This window comes from Sorex araneus, chromosome 5, assembly GCF_027595985.1.
Source record: "Sorex araneus isolate mSorAra2 chromosome 5, mSorAra2.pri, whole genome shotgun sequence".
NCBI classification, from domain to species: Eukaryota; Metazoa; Chordata; class Mammalia; order Eulipotyphla; family Soricidae; genus Sorex; species Sorex araneus.
The window spans coordinates 198,259,751-198,271,093 of NC_073306.1; the positions used below are offsets into that span (position 1 = coordinate 198,259,751).

The 11,343-nt window shown below is 41.7% G+C and overlaps 1 protein-coding gene across 1 annotated transcript in view; it reads left to right on the forward strand.

The window, feature by feature from the left end:
- Nucleotides 1–10,642, forward strand: part of PARM1 (prostate androgen-regulated mucin-like protein 1) — a 104,830-nt gene extending 94,188 nt beyond the window's left edge. The window contains exon 4 of the mRNA XM_055140217.1: nt 6,695–10,642. Within this exon, the coding sequence (XP_054996192.1) occupies nt 6,695–6,779 (85 nt within the window). The 3' untranslated portion in view covers nt 6,780–10,642. The remainder of the gene's footprint in view (nt 1–6,694) is intronic.
- The last annotated feature ends 701 nt before the right edge of the window (nt 10,643–11,343 follow it).

The window sequence follows — 11,343 nt, forward strand, 5'->3', positions numbered from 1 at the left end:
TTCTCTCTGATTGTTGTTAGTGTGAGAAAGAAGGCCCAGCCAGCCATGAAGTCTGAAATTGTTAACTACAGGTTGACTCTTGCAGACCAGCTTGTGGCATCCCTGGAGTCTAATTGATGGGGCTCTTCACTACAGTGATTCTCAAAGTCTATGTGCCTAATGATCAATGGGCAGGCTTGTTAAAATCCAGTTTCTTGAGGCTCACCTTCATAGAATCGGAGTTAATAGGTCAGTGGAGGGCTCTGCTTTGACATTTCTCATCAGCTTCCAAGTGAGACCAGTGCTACTAATCAGAGGGCCCTGTTTTGTATAGACCTGCATCGCCCTCCACTTTCCATACATGCTTTGCTCTTGAGTTTCCCAACTCTAGTGCCTTGTTACTTCACATACATTTCAACTTTGACTTTAGACACTGAACTTTGAAATACTAGTCTCTCTGTTGAAGATGTTTGGTTTATTTATCTAATTCCTGCGGCTCAAAAAATACCTCCTGTAGGTACCGTCATCCCCCCTTTTCCTGGGGGAGTTCCACGCTGCACACACCACCTTAGGACCTCTCTCCTCTCCACACTGCAGTCTTTGCTTTCTCTGCCAGCCTTCTCCACTGGAGAGATAGAAGTCTCTTGACATAATAGTTGTGTGATAAATATTTGTTTGCTAGTGAATGATTGTGACGAGGAATTTTTGGAGTGCGGAAGCCTTATTTGCTTATTTAAAATCAGGAGAAACTAGGTTTGAAGAAGAAGGAGTCATAGGGAGATGGTCAGCTGTGGACTTTGACTATACCTCATGACTCTGAGCTCTCTTAGGATAGTCCGTTGTTCCAGCACACAGGCATTTTCTGTGACAAGTTTGACATCTAGCAGCTAACTTTTTTAAAATAAATCTTATTTGACCTTTCAGGGTAAGGTGATTATTCGTAGCTAAATGTGAAGTAGTGTTGCTTCTGAAGAAACCCAGACCATGGAATGAGCACTTTGAAAAATGATTGTTTGAAAATGTTTCTATCATTGGGATTTGGATAGAAAAAGACAGAACTGAGAAGATTCTTGAGTTATGGAACTCACTCTGCCTTGCTGTATTAACTATGGGTAAATGAATTCACCCATAATGGCCATAGTTTCCTTAGCTTCAGAATTGTAATTCACAATGTTAATGTGCCATATATTATGGCAGATGATAACATCAGTAAAGCTCAGTAAAGGACAGATGGGAAATCTTTGTATTATCTTAGCAACTTCTACAAATCTAATACTACTCCAGAATAAAAATTTAGTTTGAAAAAGATTATAGCTGCAAAGCTCCCACACAATGTGTCACTTGGCCTTACCCCCAGACCCTTCACATTTGTCTTTCTCTGGATCTCAGGTATCCATGTAGCTCATCCTTCATTTCCTTTAGCTTATTTTTGAAATTTTATCTTAGTGAGATTTGCCATCATGAGCATATTCAAAATGATAACTCACACCTCACATATAGAGTTCCTCATGCCCCTTCCTTGTTTTATATTCCTTTATTGTACTTTTGTACTTATTATCATCCACCATGTTGTTTTTCATTATCTACTTATTGCTCTGTTCCCCCCCGGAATGTAAGCTCTCTTGGATAAAGATTTTGATCTGTCCAGTTAACTATGCCCCAGTCTCCACAAAAGGGTTTGGTGGTTTGATAGTTAGGTTTTGATGCATAAATGAAATAAACCAGAGAAGAGAATGATGATCATATGTGGAAATCCTCAAATAGGAAAGAAAAAAATTATCCAGTAAAGAGACCGTCCCAGATATCCCAAACTAACCTGTCTAATGGATTATTAGACTTCAAGGTTTAATTACTAACGATGAGACAGTCTCCAGTTCATCTGTTGTTTGCCACCACTAAACACCAAAATCTTATTCATCTTGATAGCTTTGATAGCACTATTGATAGAATGGTGGAACTCATTTGACTAAAGAGGATGGGACTTTGGGAGGGGTGGCAATGAAGAAGGAGGGAGGCTTGATGGAGAACCGGAGTTAACACTTAAACAGGGAAAGGTTCACTAAAACAGGTTGCAACTCAGGGAAAGTAAAACACCTCACCTATGTTCAAAGCCAATTGAATTCCATTAAGTACTAATGCCATAATTATCTAAAATACCATTTCGCTCTCATGGCAAATGTCAAGATCTTATGTACCAGTTGTCACCAACAAGGTATCACTGATTAGGCAGGGGGAGTGCAGCATCTGTTTGAGCAAAGCTTGGGAATGAAGCATTGGGACAAGGTATTAAACTATTTTCTATCTAACTAAACTGTACAATAGAATAGATCATTGCCAATAAGCGCAATACCATTGATTTACAGGGACTGTAAGCTCTGTGCTGAGTGCTTTAAATCCACCCATCTCATGGGAGAAATTTAGCTATAATTCACTTTCCAATTTCTGTCTTTAAGGTCAAAATAGTAGTACTGACCTTTTGTTTTTTTAATGAGATATCTTCACTTTGTCACAGTTACATTGCACATTGAATTATCACAGCACATACGTCTTCCGGCTGGTATTGGCCAAGCAGATACTCTTACACTGTTTCTTTCCTACTGATTGCAAGTGGTTGTCATAAAATATTTATAAAAGAACCATTGCATCAAGAGCTACATCTTAGATGTTCAGAAAATTAGAAGAAAAGTAAGATGTGGTGTACCCCGCAATGAGTTTGCCATCTCGGGGGTGCTGAGGAATAGCAAGTAGAAAGCAGAGGAGGAACAGTCTTTATGAAGGCACCGAGTCAACACAACTGTTTTCACCTGATGATGATGTCATTCATGCACTGCTCTTTGTAGTGAAACTAGATGAAGCAGTTGTTGCACTATCAATCCAAGAGACTGGGATTTTTTTGTTTTGGTTTGTTTTGCTTGGGGCCAAGGTGGGCACACCCAGTGGTGCTCAGGGTTTACTCCTAGCTCTGTGCTCAGGGATTAATACTGTAGGGACTCAAGTGATCTTAGGTGGTGCCTGGAGTAGAGGGATGAGGTGTGGGTGTGTCTGTGTGCGTGTGTTGGTCAGGTGGAACCCAGGTTGTCTGTGTGCAAAGCAAGTGCCATGCTCACTGTTCTATCTTGCTGGCCCCCAGAATGAAAGTTTTTTTTTGTTTGTTTGTTTGTTTGTTTGTTTTTGGTTTTTGGGTCACACCCGGTGATGCACAGGGGTTACTCCTGGCTCTGCAGTCAGGAATTACCCCTGGTGGTGCTCAGGGGACCATATGGGATGCTGGGAATTGAACCCGGGTCGGCTGCGTGCAAGGCAAACGCCCTACCCGCTGTGCTATTGCTCCAGCCCCGAAAGTATTTTTTTTTTTAATAAGCATCCCAATAATGTGAGAAGCTGGTTTTGTAACTGTCTGGAGGGTAGTTGTAGGAGCTTCTAGTGTCGGGATATTCACTTTTCACTTAATGTTACTTACAGATTTGCCATGTGCTTATGTAAATCTCATATAAAAATGAAAAGGCAATGATGGGTAGGAATTGTTGTGCATATATATATATATGTGTGTGTTAGGTCTTTTACATTATTTAATTCTTCTAACAACCCCAGTACAGTTTTTTTTCAGTTTCTTCATTTTAGCAAAGAAACAGGGGCCTAAAAACATATTCAAGAAGAGACATCAAGTTATTAGCCAAGCTGACATTTTACAGGAATAAAATTATATGAGAGATATAAACTGTGAGAAGTTCAATGACCATACACAGGTGGAACAGGGACACCCCATTAATAAAGGGAACACATTTATGAGGTCGGTGTGCACCAAGCCTGCAACAATAAGCCACACTAAAGCACAGGCCTAGCTCCTGTTTCAGAATTCTCAGATTTTTCACTTGTGCATTTTGTAGCTTCCTTTTGTTAACTCTCCGGCTAAAGAATTGCATTGTAACTGGGGGTGTTAAAATGTCGGGGGGAATGGAAAGAAGTGTTGGACGTGGGTGGTCATAATTTCCCTTCATCACACTGTCCCTGATCCCATAAACCCATGGCATGCTCTATGCAGCCTCTTTCCTTCTCAGAGCCACAGAAATGAGCATAGGTTCATAAGGGGAAATAAAGTACACTGTGGAATATTCACAAGCTCCCAGGTACATTGACAAAGCCAGCTGAGCGAACCCTCTGAATGGATACAAGAATATTTGAGAATATTTGTTTTTGTTTGGGGGCCACACCCAGTCGTGCGCAGAGCATACACTGCACTCAGGGAACACTCCTGGTGGGATGAGGGGACCACGTGGGTTGCCTGGTATTGAACCCAGATAACCACACACAAGACAAGTGCTCTACCCATTGTACTGTTACCCTGCCCTGGGCATCAGGATATTGAAGGTGAAGCATTTGAATGATCCAAGGAAGCAGATCACTTTATGTTCAAGTTGCTATAAGTAAGTTTCAGAAGAGCCACAACAATTAGTTCAACAACTGATCTAGAAAAATAGTTTTTGTGCCTCTAGGAATGTGTTTTCATTGTATTCAATTTCTATATTTGAAAATGAACAGGTAGAGTGGACATATTTGCCTATAAACAGCATCTCTAATTTCCAATGTCAAGGTATAATAATTCACACACCAGGTGAACCTCAAAGGTACCAGCTGCTCATTTTGTGGTGTTGTCCCGATCCTGTTACTAGTTTTAGGTTGCAATGATCATAATCATCTCTATGAAGTTTCCACATTGTAAATAGACTGATTTATATACATTATAAATATGCAAGCTATAATGGGGCGTGAATGATAGTTAATGTAGTTTAGCAGCTAGGGTACTTGCCATGCATGCATACGACCTGGGTTCAATCCCTGACACCCTGAGCCCACCAGGAGTGATCGCTGAGTGCAAAACCAGGAGTAAGCCCGGAGCATTGCTGGTGTGGACCACAAAACAAAACAAACAAAACCAATATATAGGCTATAATATTATATATGTGTGTGTGAACAATTTGTTTTTAAAAATCTATCCTTACAGTCTAGTAAAGGAAGAGAGCAATAATAGTTCAAAAGTAAATAGTAATATTTACTTTTATTACTATTAAAAGTAAAAGTACTATTTCATTACTAAAAGTACTATTTTAATAGTAAAATAGTACTTTTAATAGTAAATAGTACTTTTACTTTTAATAGTAAAAGTACTATTTTATTACTAGGTGATGCATATTGCTGTGAGAAAAACTAAGCGGGGTGTGCTGCAATGAGAGTTTCAAGTTCAAACAGAGTTCAGAAGGAAGTCTTCACTGAGCTGCTGACATTTCAGCCAAGACTTTTTATGAGGAAGTCTTCACTAGTGAGTGACCTTTGAGCCAAGACTTGAAAGACCGAAGGGAGCAAGTTAGGTTGTGTCTCAAGGACATCGCTCCAAGTTGAGAGAACAGTGAGCACCAAGACTCTGAGCAAAAGGGGACAGGGAGTGAAGACCAGTGTGGCTGGAGCAGAGGGAACGAGAGACTGTGAACACAACTGATGTGCTTAGAATCATAAGAGGCATCAGACACTGTAGGATGACTGTCTTTGCTTTTTTTTTTTGGCTTTTTGGGTCACACCTGGCGATGCACAGGGGTTACTCCTGGCTCTGCACTGAGGAATTACCCCTGGAGGTGCTCAGGGGACTATATGGGATGCTGGGAATCGAACCCGGGTAGGCCGCGTGCAAAAAAAACACCCTACCCGCTGTGCTATCGCTCCAGCTCCCGGATCTAGAGTGACTGTGAGATGAGGATCCACTCAGTGGTTTACACAGAGGAATAAGAATGATCTCACTTTGATTTCTTAGAGAAATAATGTTCATTCTGGAACAGGCTCCCAGAATGACACACCAAAGACTATTTAAGCCCAGTACCACAGAGTTAAGGTGCTTATCTACTCCCAGAAACTGAATTCGGAAGACTAGATTTAGATGCAGGGGGACAGATTTGACTCGCAGCTCTGTTTTCTGACTTTGGGCGTATTAACTAATATCTCTGAGCCCCACTTTCCTCATCAGGTAAATAAAGATGAACAATATCTGCCCCATGGGTTTATTTTGAGAATCAAGTAAAATTTGAGTATTTGGATGCTCAATGTGTATGTGTAAACACTATTTTTTTTCTTTGGGGGGGGCCATACCCAGCAGTGCTCAGGGGTTACTTCTGGCTCCGCACTCAGGAATTACTCCTGGTAGTGCTTGGGGGACCAATTGGGATATGAGACACCAGAGATTGAGCCTGTGTTGGCCTTGTGCAAGGCAAGCACCCTACCTGCTATACGATTGCTCTGACCTATGCAAGCTGTATATTGTAAAACACTGTATAAATGTCTGGAGGAATGGTGAGAAATGCGGTAGTTGTAATTATGTCACTATGATTTCCGGGAAAATAAATCTTGGACCTGTCAAAATGCCAGAAATACAACCTTCCCTTTTTTTTATTACTTCTTATTAAATAGCCATAGAAATGATTTCTCCTCTTCTAGTGAGGAAAGGGGCACGGACCCAGCTGAACTTTATTGAAAGTTCAATCCTAACATACAGGGGTTTGTGGGACGGGGCCTCCGCGTGGATGGGTCTCTCTCCAGAGGGTTTTCCGAGTGAAGAGACAGCTGTGTCCCTCTTGTTGAGTCTGTCTGCAAATCTCCTGACTCAGGGGCTCGGGGCCGTCCTCCAACGAGTGGATTCTCCAGCTAACCACTGCCTTCTTCCTCCCACCAGGCACTCCTCCTACGGAAGGCTGTTGGATGACCACGACTACGGGTCCTGGGGAAACTACAACAATCCTCTCTATGATGACTCCTAACAGGAAGGAGGTCTGGGATGTGGAAGAACTGTTCTTTATTTATAAGTGCTTATCCAGTAGAATTCATAAGTTCCTGATGCACATTGAGCGACAATCTTAAGCCCTGTTTTGTTGGTATGATTGTTCTGTTTCCCTCCCTCACCGCTGGCTGTAACCACTTCCCCTTTCTGGTCCAAAGAGAATCATTCACGGTGTGTGCAGGCTGATTGGCGGCCGAAATGGGCTGACATGGAGCGAGTCAGGCTAGACAACCCATGGTGGAGACTTCTGCACCCCACACCCCTCCACACACACACTCAGAACCCACTTCGAAAAGAACCGAAGATTTTGTTGTTTCATCAGAAGTTACTTTTAGAGAGCGCTTTCTTTGTGGTATTTCTCAAGCCTTAAGTTATGAAGTTACATTAAAGACCAATGCAGGAAAATAAAATGAGTGCTTGGTAGAAATTCACCCTGTCGGGAGTGACGAAGCTGAGGTCTCCAATTCCTTTTGCAATCTCTCTTGCACGGGTCATGTTTGACAGGATGCTGACTGGCTCTACAAGCCAAAGAGAAGCTTCAGGGCTGCCTGATTAATGAAAGGAAACCAGCAAAGTGCTCCAGGGAGGTGAGTGGGCCCAGGGATCGAGTAGCGGGATGCTGTGACATTGAAGCGTGCCCGCCCCTGTTTCACCCTCCAGGCCACCTGTCTGCTATGAGGCCAGTTCCAGCCAAACAGAGTAGAATCCCAGCCCACATGCTTCAAGCAGAGCTGCAGCTCTACAGGAGGCAGCTATGAGAATGAGCTGAGTTACAGAGTCAAAAAAAGGAGAGGCATGTGATGCCACCAGAATGTGAGGGATGAGAGAGAAGGAGGCCAGGGAGGGACAAGCATGGGGCCGACCCTTGGAGAAAGTGGAGACCATCCCTTCGTTACTGTCAGAGACACGCAATGCTGCTGGAGCCCACAAATCTTACTTCATACCCATTAAGTAACTGGTTCACTGCTGTGATGCTCTAGAATGGCTGTAAACTATTATACATGTTTTCCAAGGCACCAGTCTTCAGTTGCTCAGAAAGGTATTTCCATAGGAGAAGGATTCCATAATAATACATTTAGTCCTATGATACATTCTCCTCACTGCTTCTTTTCTTTAATAAATGTTTGCCCTTGGGTATATAGTCTTAAAATTTTACATCACAATTTTGAGACAAATTCATTTTTATGGCAGTGGTTCTCAACCAACAGTTAATGTTGCCCCCTCCCTCCCACCCCACAGGGAACACTTGAAAGTGTCTGGTGATGTTCTGAACTGTCACAATCTGGAGGTGCTATTAGTGGAAAGAGACCATGGATCCACTAAGCATCCTGTAATGTACAGATGACCAACCCCCCAAAACTGCCGCGTTTGAGGAACCCTGATTTCTATTCTGACAGAATAAGATACCCACGGAGTAGCATATCTTTTTATTTTTAATTAACTGAAATGATTCGTGAAGTGTTTATTTTATGGTATGTTGGCTAGTAGGTTGTTCAGGGCATGTGTGGTCATCTTTAATTTCTCTGTCTTTTTTCCCAAAAGCCTTATTCCTTAGCTTCAGCTGTCCTGGAACATGCAAGATTAGCACCCAGCATCTTATCTCCTAGTTTCATGTAGTAGAAACATGTGTTAGGTCCTGTTGCAGAAAGTGTTATATTGTCCTACCATGTCATAAGAACTTAAAACTGGATCAATTTGTAGTTTGAAATCTGGACCTGCTGCCACGAGTCTGTTTAAACCCTTGACTCTTAGCTCCTCCCCGTTCCTCGGCATGGCAGGAAACCCCACTGTCCCACCACCATGCTGAGCCTCTCTGATGTCCGTCAGACACACTAGGATCAGTGTCATTGCACACGCTGCCACCCCACACTGTGACAGAAACCATTCCCAAGCCCAAGCAACAGCAAGACGTGATTTTACAACAACTAGGTGCGGGGAATATTGGGAATTCTGATATCTCACATTTCTAAAAGACAAAAAGAGAATATTCTCAGAAACATGATGCTCCCGCTGGCCCTGCATAGATGGAATAATTGCCTCTTCCCTAAGGTCATTCTTTCATAGGCTTTCCATTTGATAAAGGATGACTCAATAGAAACAAGACATTCCAATTTTTCCCTCCTTGACCATAAATATTTTGACAAATTGTCCATAAAACACCTTTGGAGAGGTGCAGTCTGGATGTTGCGATAGTCATAAATACTGGGTCTGAGGGACCGGCCTCTTCCCAGAGAATCCTGAATGATTACGAGCACAGCCTCAGTTAGCACATTTCCAGGTGGGGATTATTGTACAAGATCACTTGTAGGATTTGTTGGTGTTATGAACTTCCAGTGCCATATGGTAAAGATCGGTGCCTGGACCTAAGTGACAGCTTTCTTATAAGCTCTAACACATTCTTTTTTATTAGTGTAAAATCCCTGTGGGTTTAACCTTATTTTGCCAAGTGCATTTCCCCCCAATTTTTGTAATGTTCAAAAGATTTGAGCAACTTTAACTCGACAAAAGTTACTTAATAGCCCCTCACACCCACTTGCACATGTTCATAATGTACATGCATGCATCAAAACTACATGCCCATAACTGACATCTTTTACCTCAGGGAGAGAGTCTGATCAGGTGCTAGTGGAGAATTTTTCAACTAGGGGCCGTATGTCCCCCCGGTCCCTCTCAGGATATTCCAAGGATACCATGAATGGAAATTACATAAAGGGTGATCATTGGATGGCACAAAACTAGGGAAACAACCCATAGGACAGGGGTGCCACGGAAGAGAAACAGTCAGAAGGGTTGTGGGCAGATAAAGGTTGAGAAACACTGCAGTAGTGGATATAAACAGTCATGTAACATCCATGAACAGGACTGTCATAGCTAGAGAAAGGCAATCAGTCTCCTTGACTGCAAATGCTGAAAGAGTGGGGTTCCGCTTTGTTTTCTTTTCCCATGTTTCCAGTGATATCTCTGACCCTCCCTGGAAATCTGTGTCATTGTTTCATGAACAGGGGTGACTCTTTCATACGTACCTCACCCAATGCTACCTCACAAATGTATTGTGAGGACTAGTGAAATCATGTCTACAGTGTTTTCAGTTTCTGGAGAAAAGTATTTATAAACATTTTAAGTATTAATTAGATATATATAAGAGATCTCCGTTTCTTGTTTGTTATTATATTGGTGTGTTGTTTTTACTTAAATCTGAAAAATAACAACTGTGTCACAGCCACATCAGACAACTGTCCTGGGCTACCCCTTGGTGCAGCTGACTAACCACACAATGAACCATTCCAAGGACCAAGAAGGATGGTTTCCATCTAAGAGTTAGGATCATCAGAGACATAGGTCTCACGGACTATTGAGTTAGGATCCAGGAGGTTAGGGTAACACAGTACAATACGCGAGCACTAACTGTAGTAGTCAGCCTCCAGCCTTTACCATCCTGAAGTCTACTGGGTTCTTCGTAAAATTGACTTTGGTTTGATGTCATGTTTGCCCTTCATCTTGCATGCAAGGGTGCATGGTTCAACCCGTCGCATCTGGGAAATGAAGTTTGCAACTGGTCCAGATGCTAATTTGCACGTTGATTCACCTTCTTTGCCTTTAACCTCTTTTTGGCAAATGAATGTACCATTTCAACTTTGATTTTAAAGTGCTAGTTGATATTGACAATAGTGCTAACCAAGAGATCAATGCCACATTGTTTTCTTAGGGTGAGTTAGCCAACATCATTGAAAGATACAAAGATGCTCAACCCTCTTTGATATTTGATGCCATTGTGTCTACATTTGTTGTAAAACATATTGCATATCAATTATATCAATTAAAGTTTTAAAAGCTTGCACCTGACAGTGGTTCACATTTTGATGTTTTGTTATTCAGAGGATTCAGTTGATATGCTTAATAATGCACGTATTAATCACCCTGGTTTGTTCTTGAAGAAAATTTATTCCACATTAATAAATAATACTTTCTGCCAAGCAGGAAGAAGGCCTGATTTTGAAACAGAATTGAAGAATGTTAAAAATGAATAAACTATTCAAGTAGCAATTCTGTTCATAACTACATAAATGCCTTATAGAATACATGTAAAAATAAACACTTTGATTCAATAAATATATAGTGAGACATAATAAAGTCATATTAGGGCAGATAACCATTAGTGGCACATTTGATGTTTGCTTCAGTATCCATAGAATTAAAGTTGGTGTACCCATCCTTCCCTAACTGTTAAATAGCAAGCAATTTCAATTATCCCAAATTCTACAATTTCAAACTCAGAAACTAACAAATGTTTTTCTGATTCTAAGAAAACGGCAACAACAAAGCCTATGTATTTTTTTAAACATTAGATAGGAAGTAAATGTGGGAACAGAGTGATAGTACAGGAGGTAGGGCATTTGCCTTGCATGCAATTGACCCTTGTTTGATCCGGACCACCTCATATGTTACCATAAGCTCTGCCAGGCGTAATCATTGAGCACAGAGCTGGGAATACACCTGGAGCACCACTGAATGTGGCTCCCCCTTTCTCCCCACACCAAAAGAAG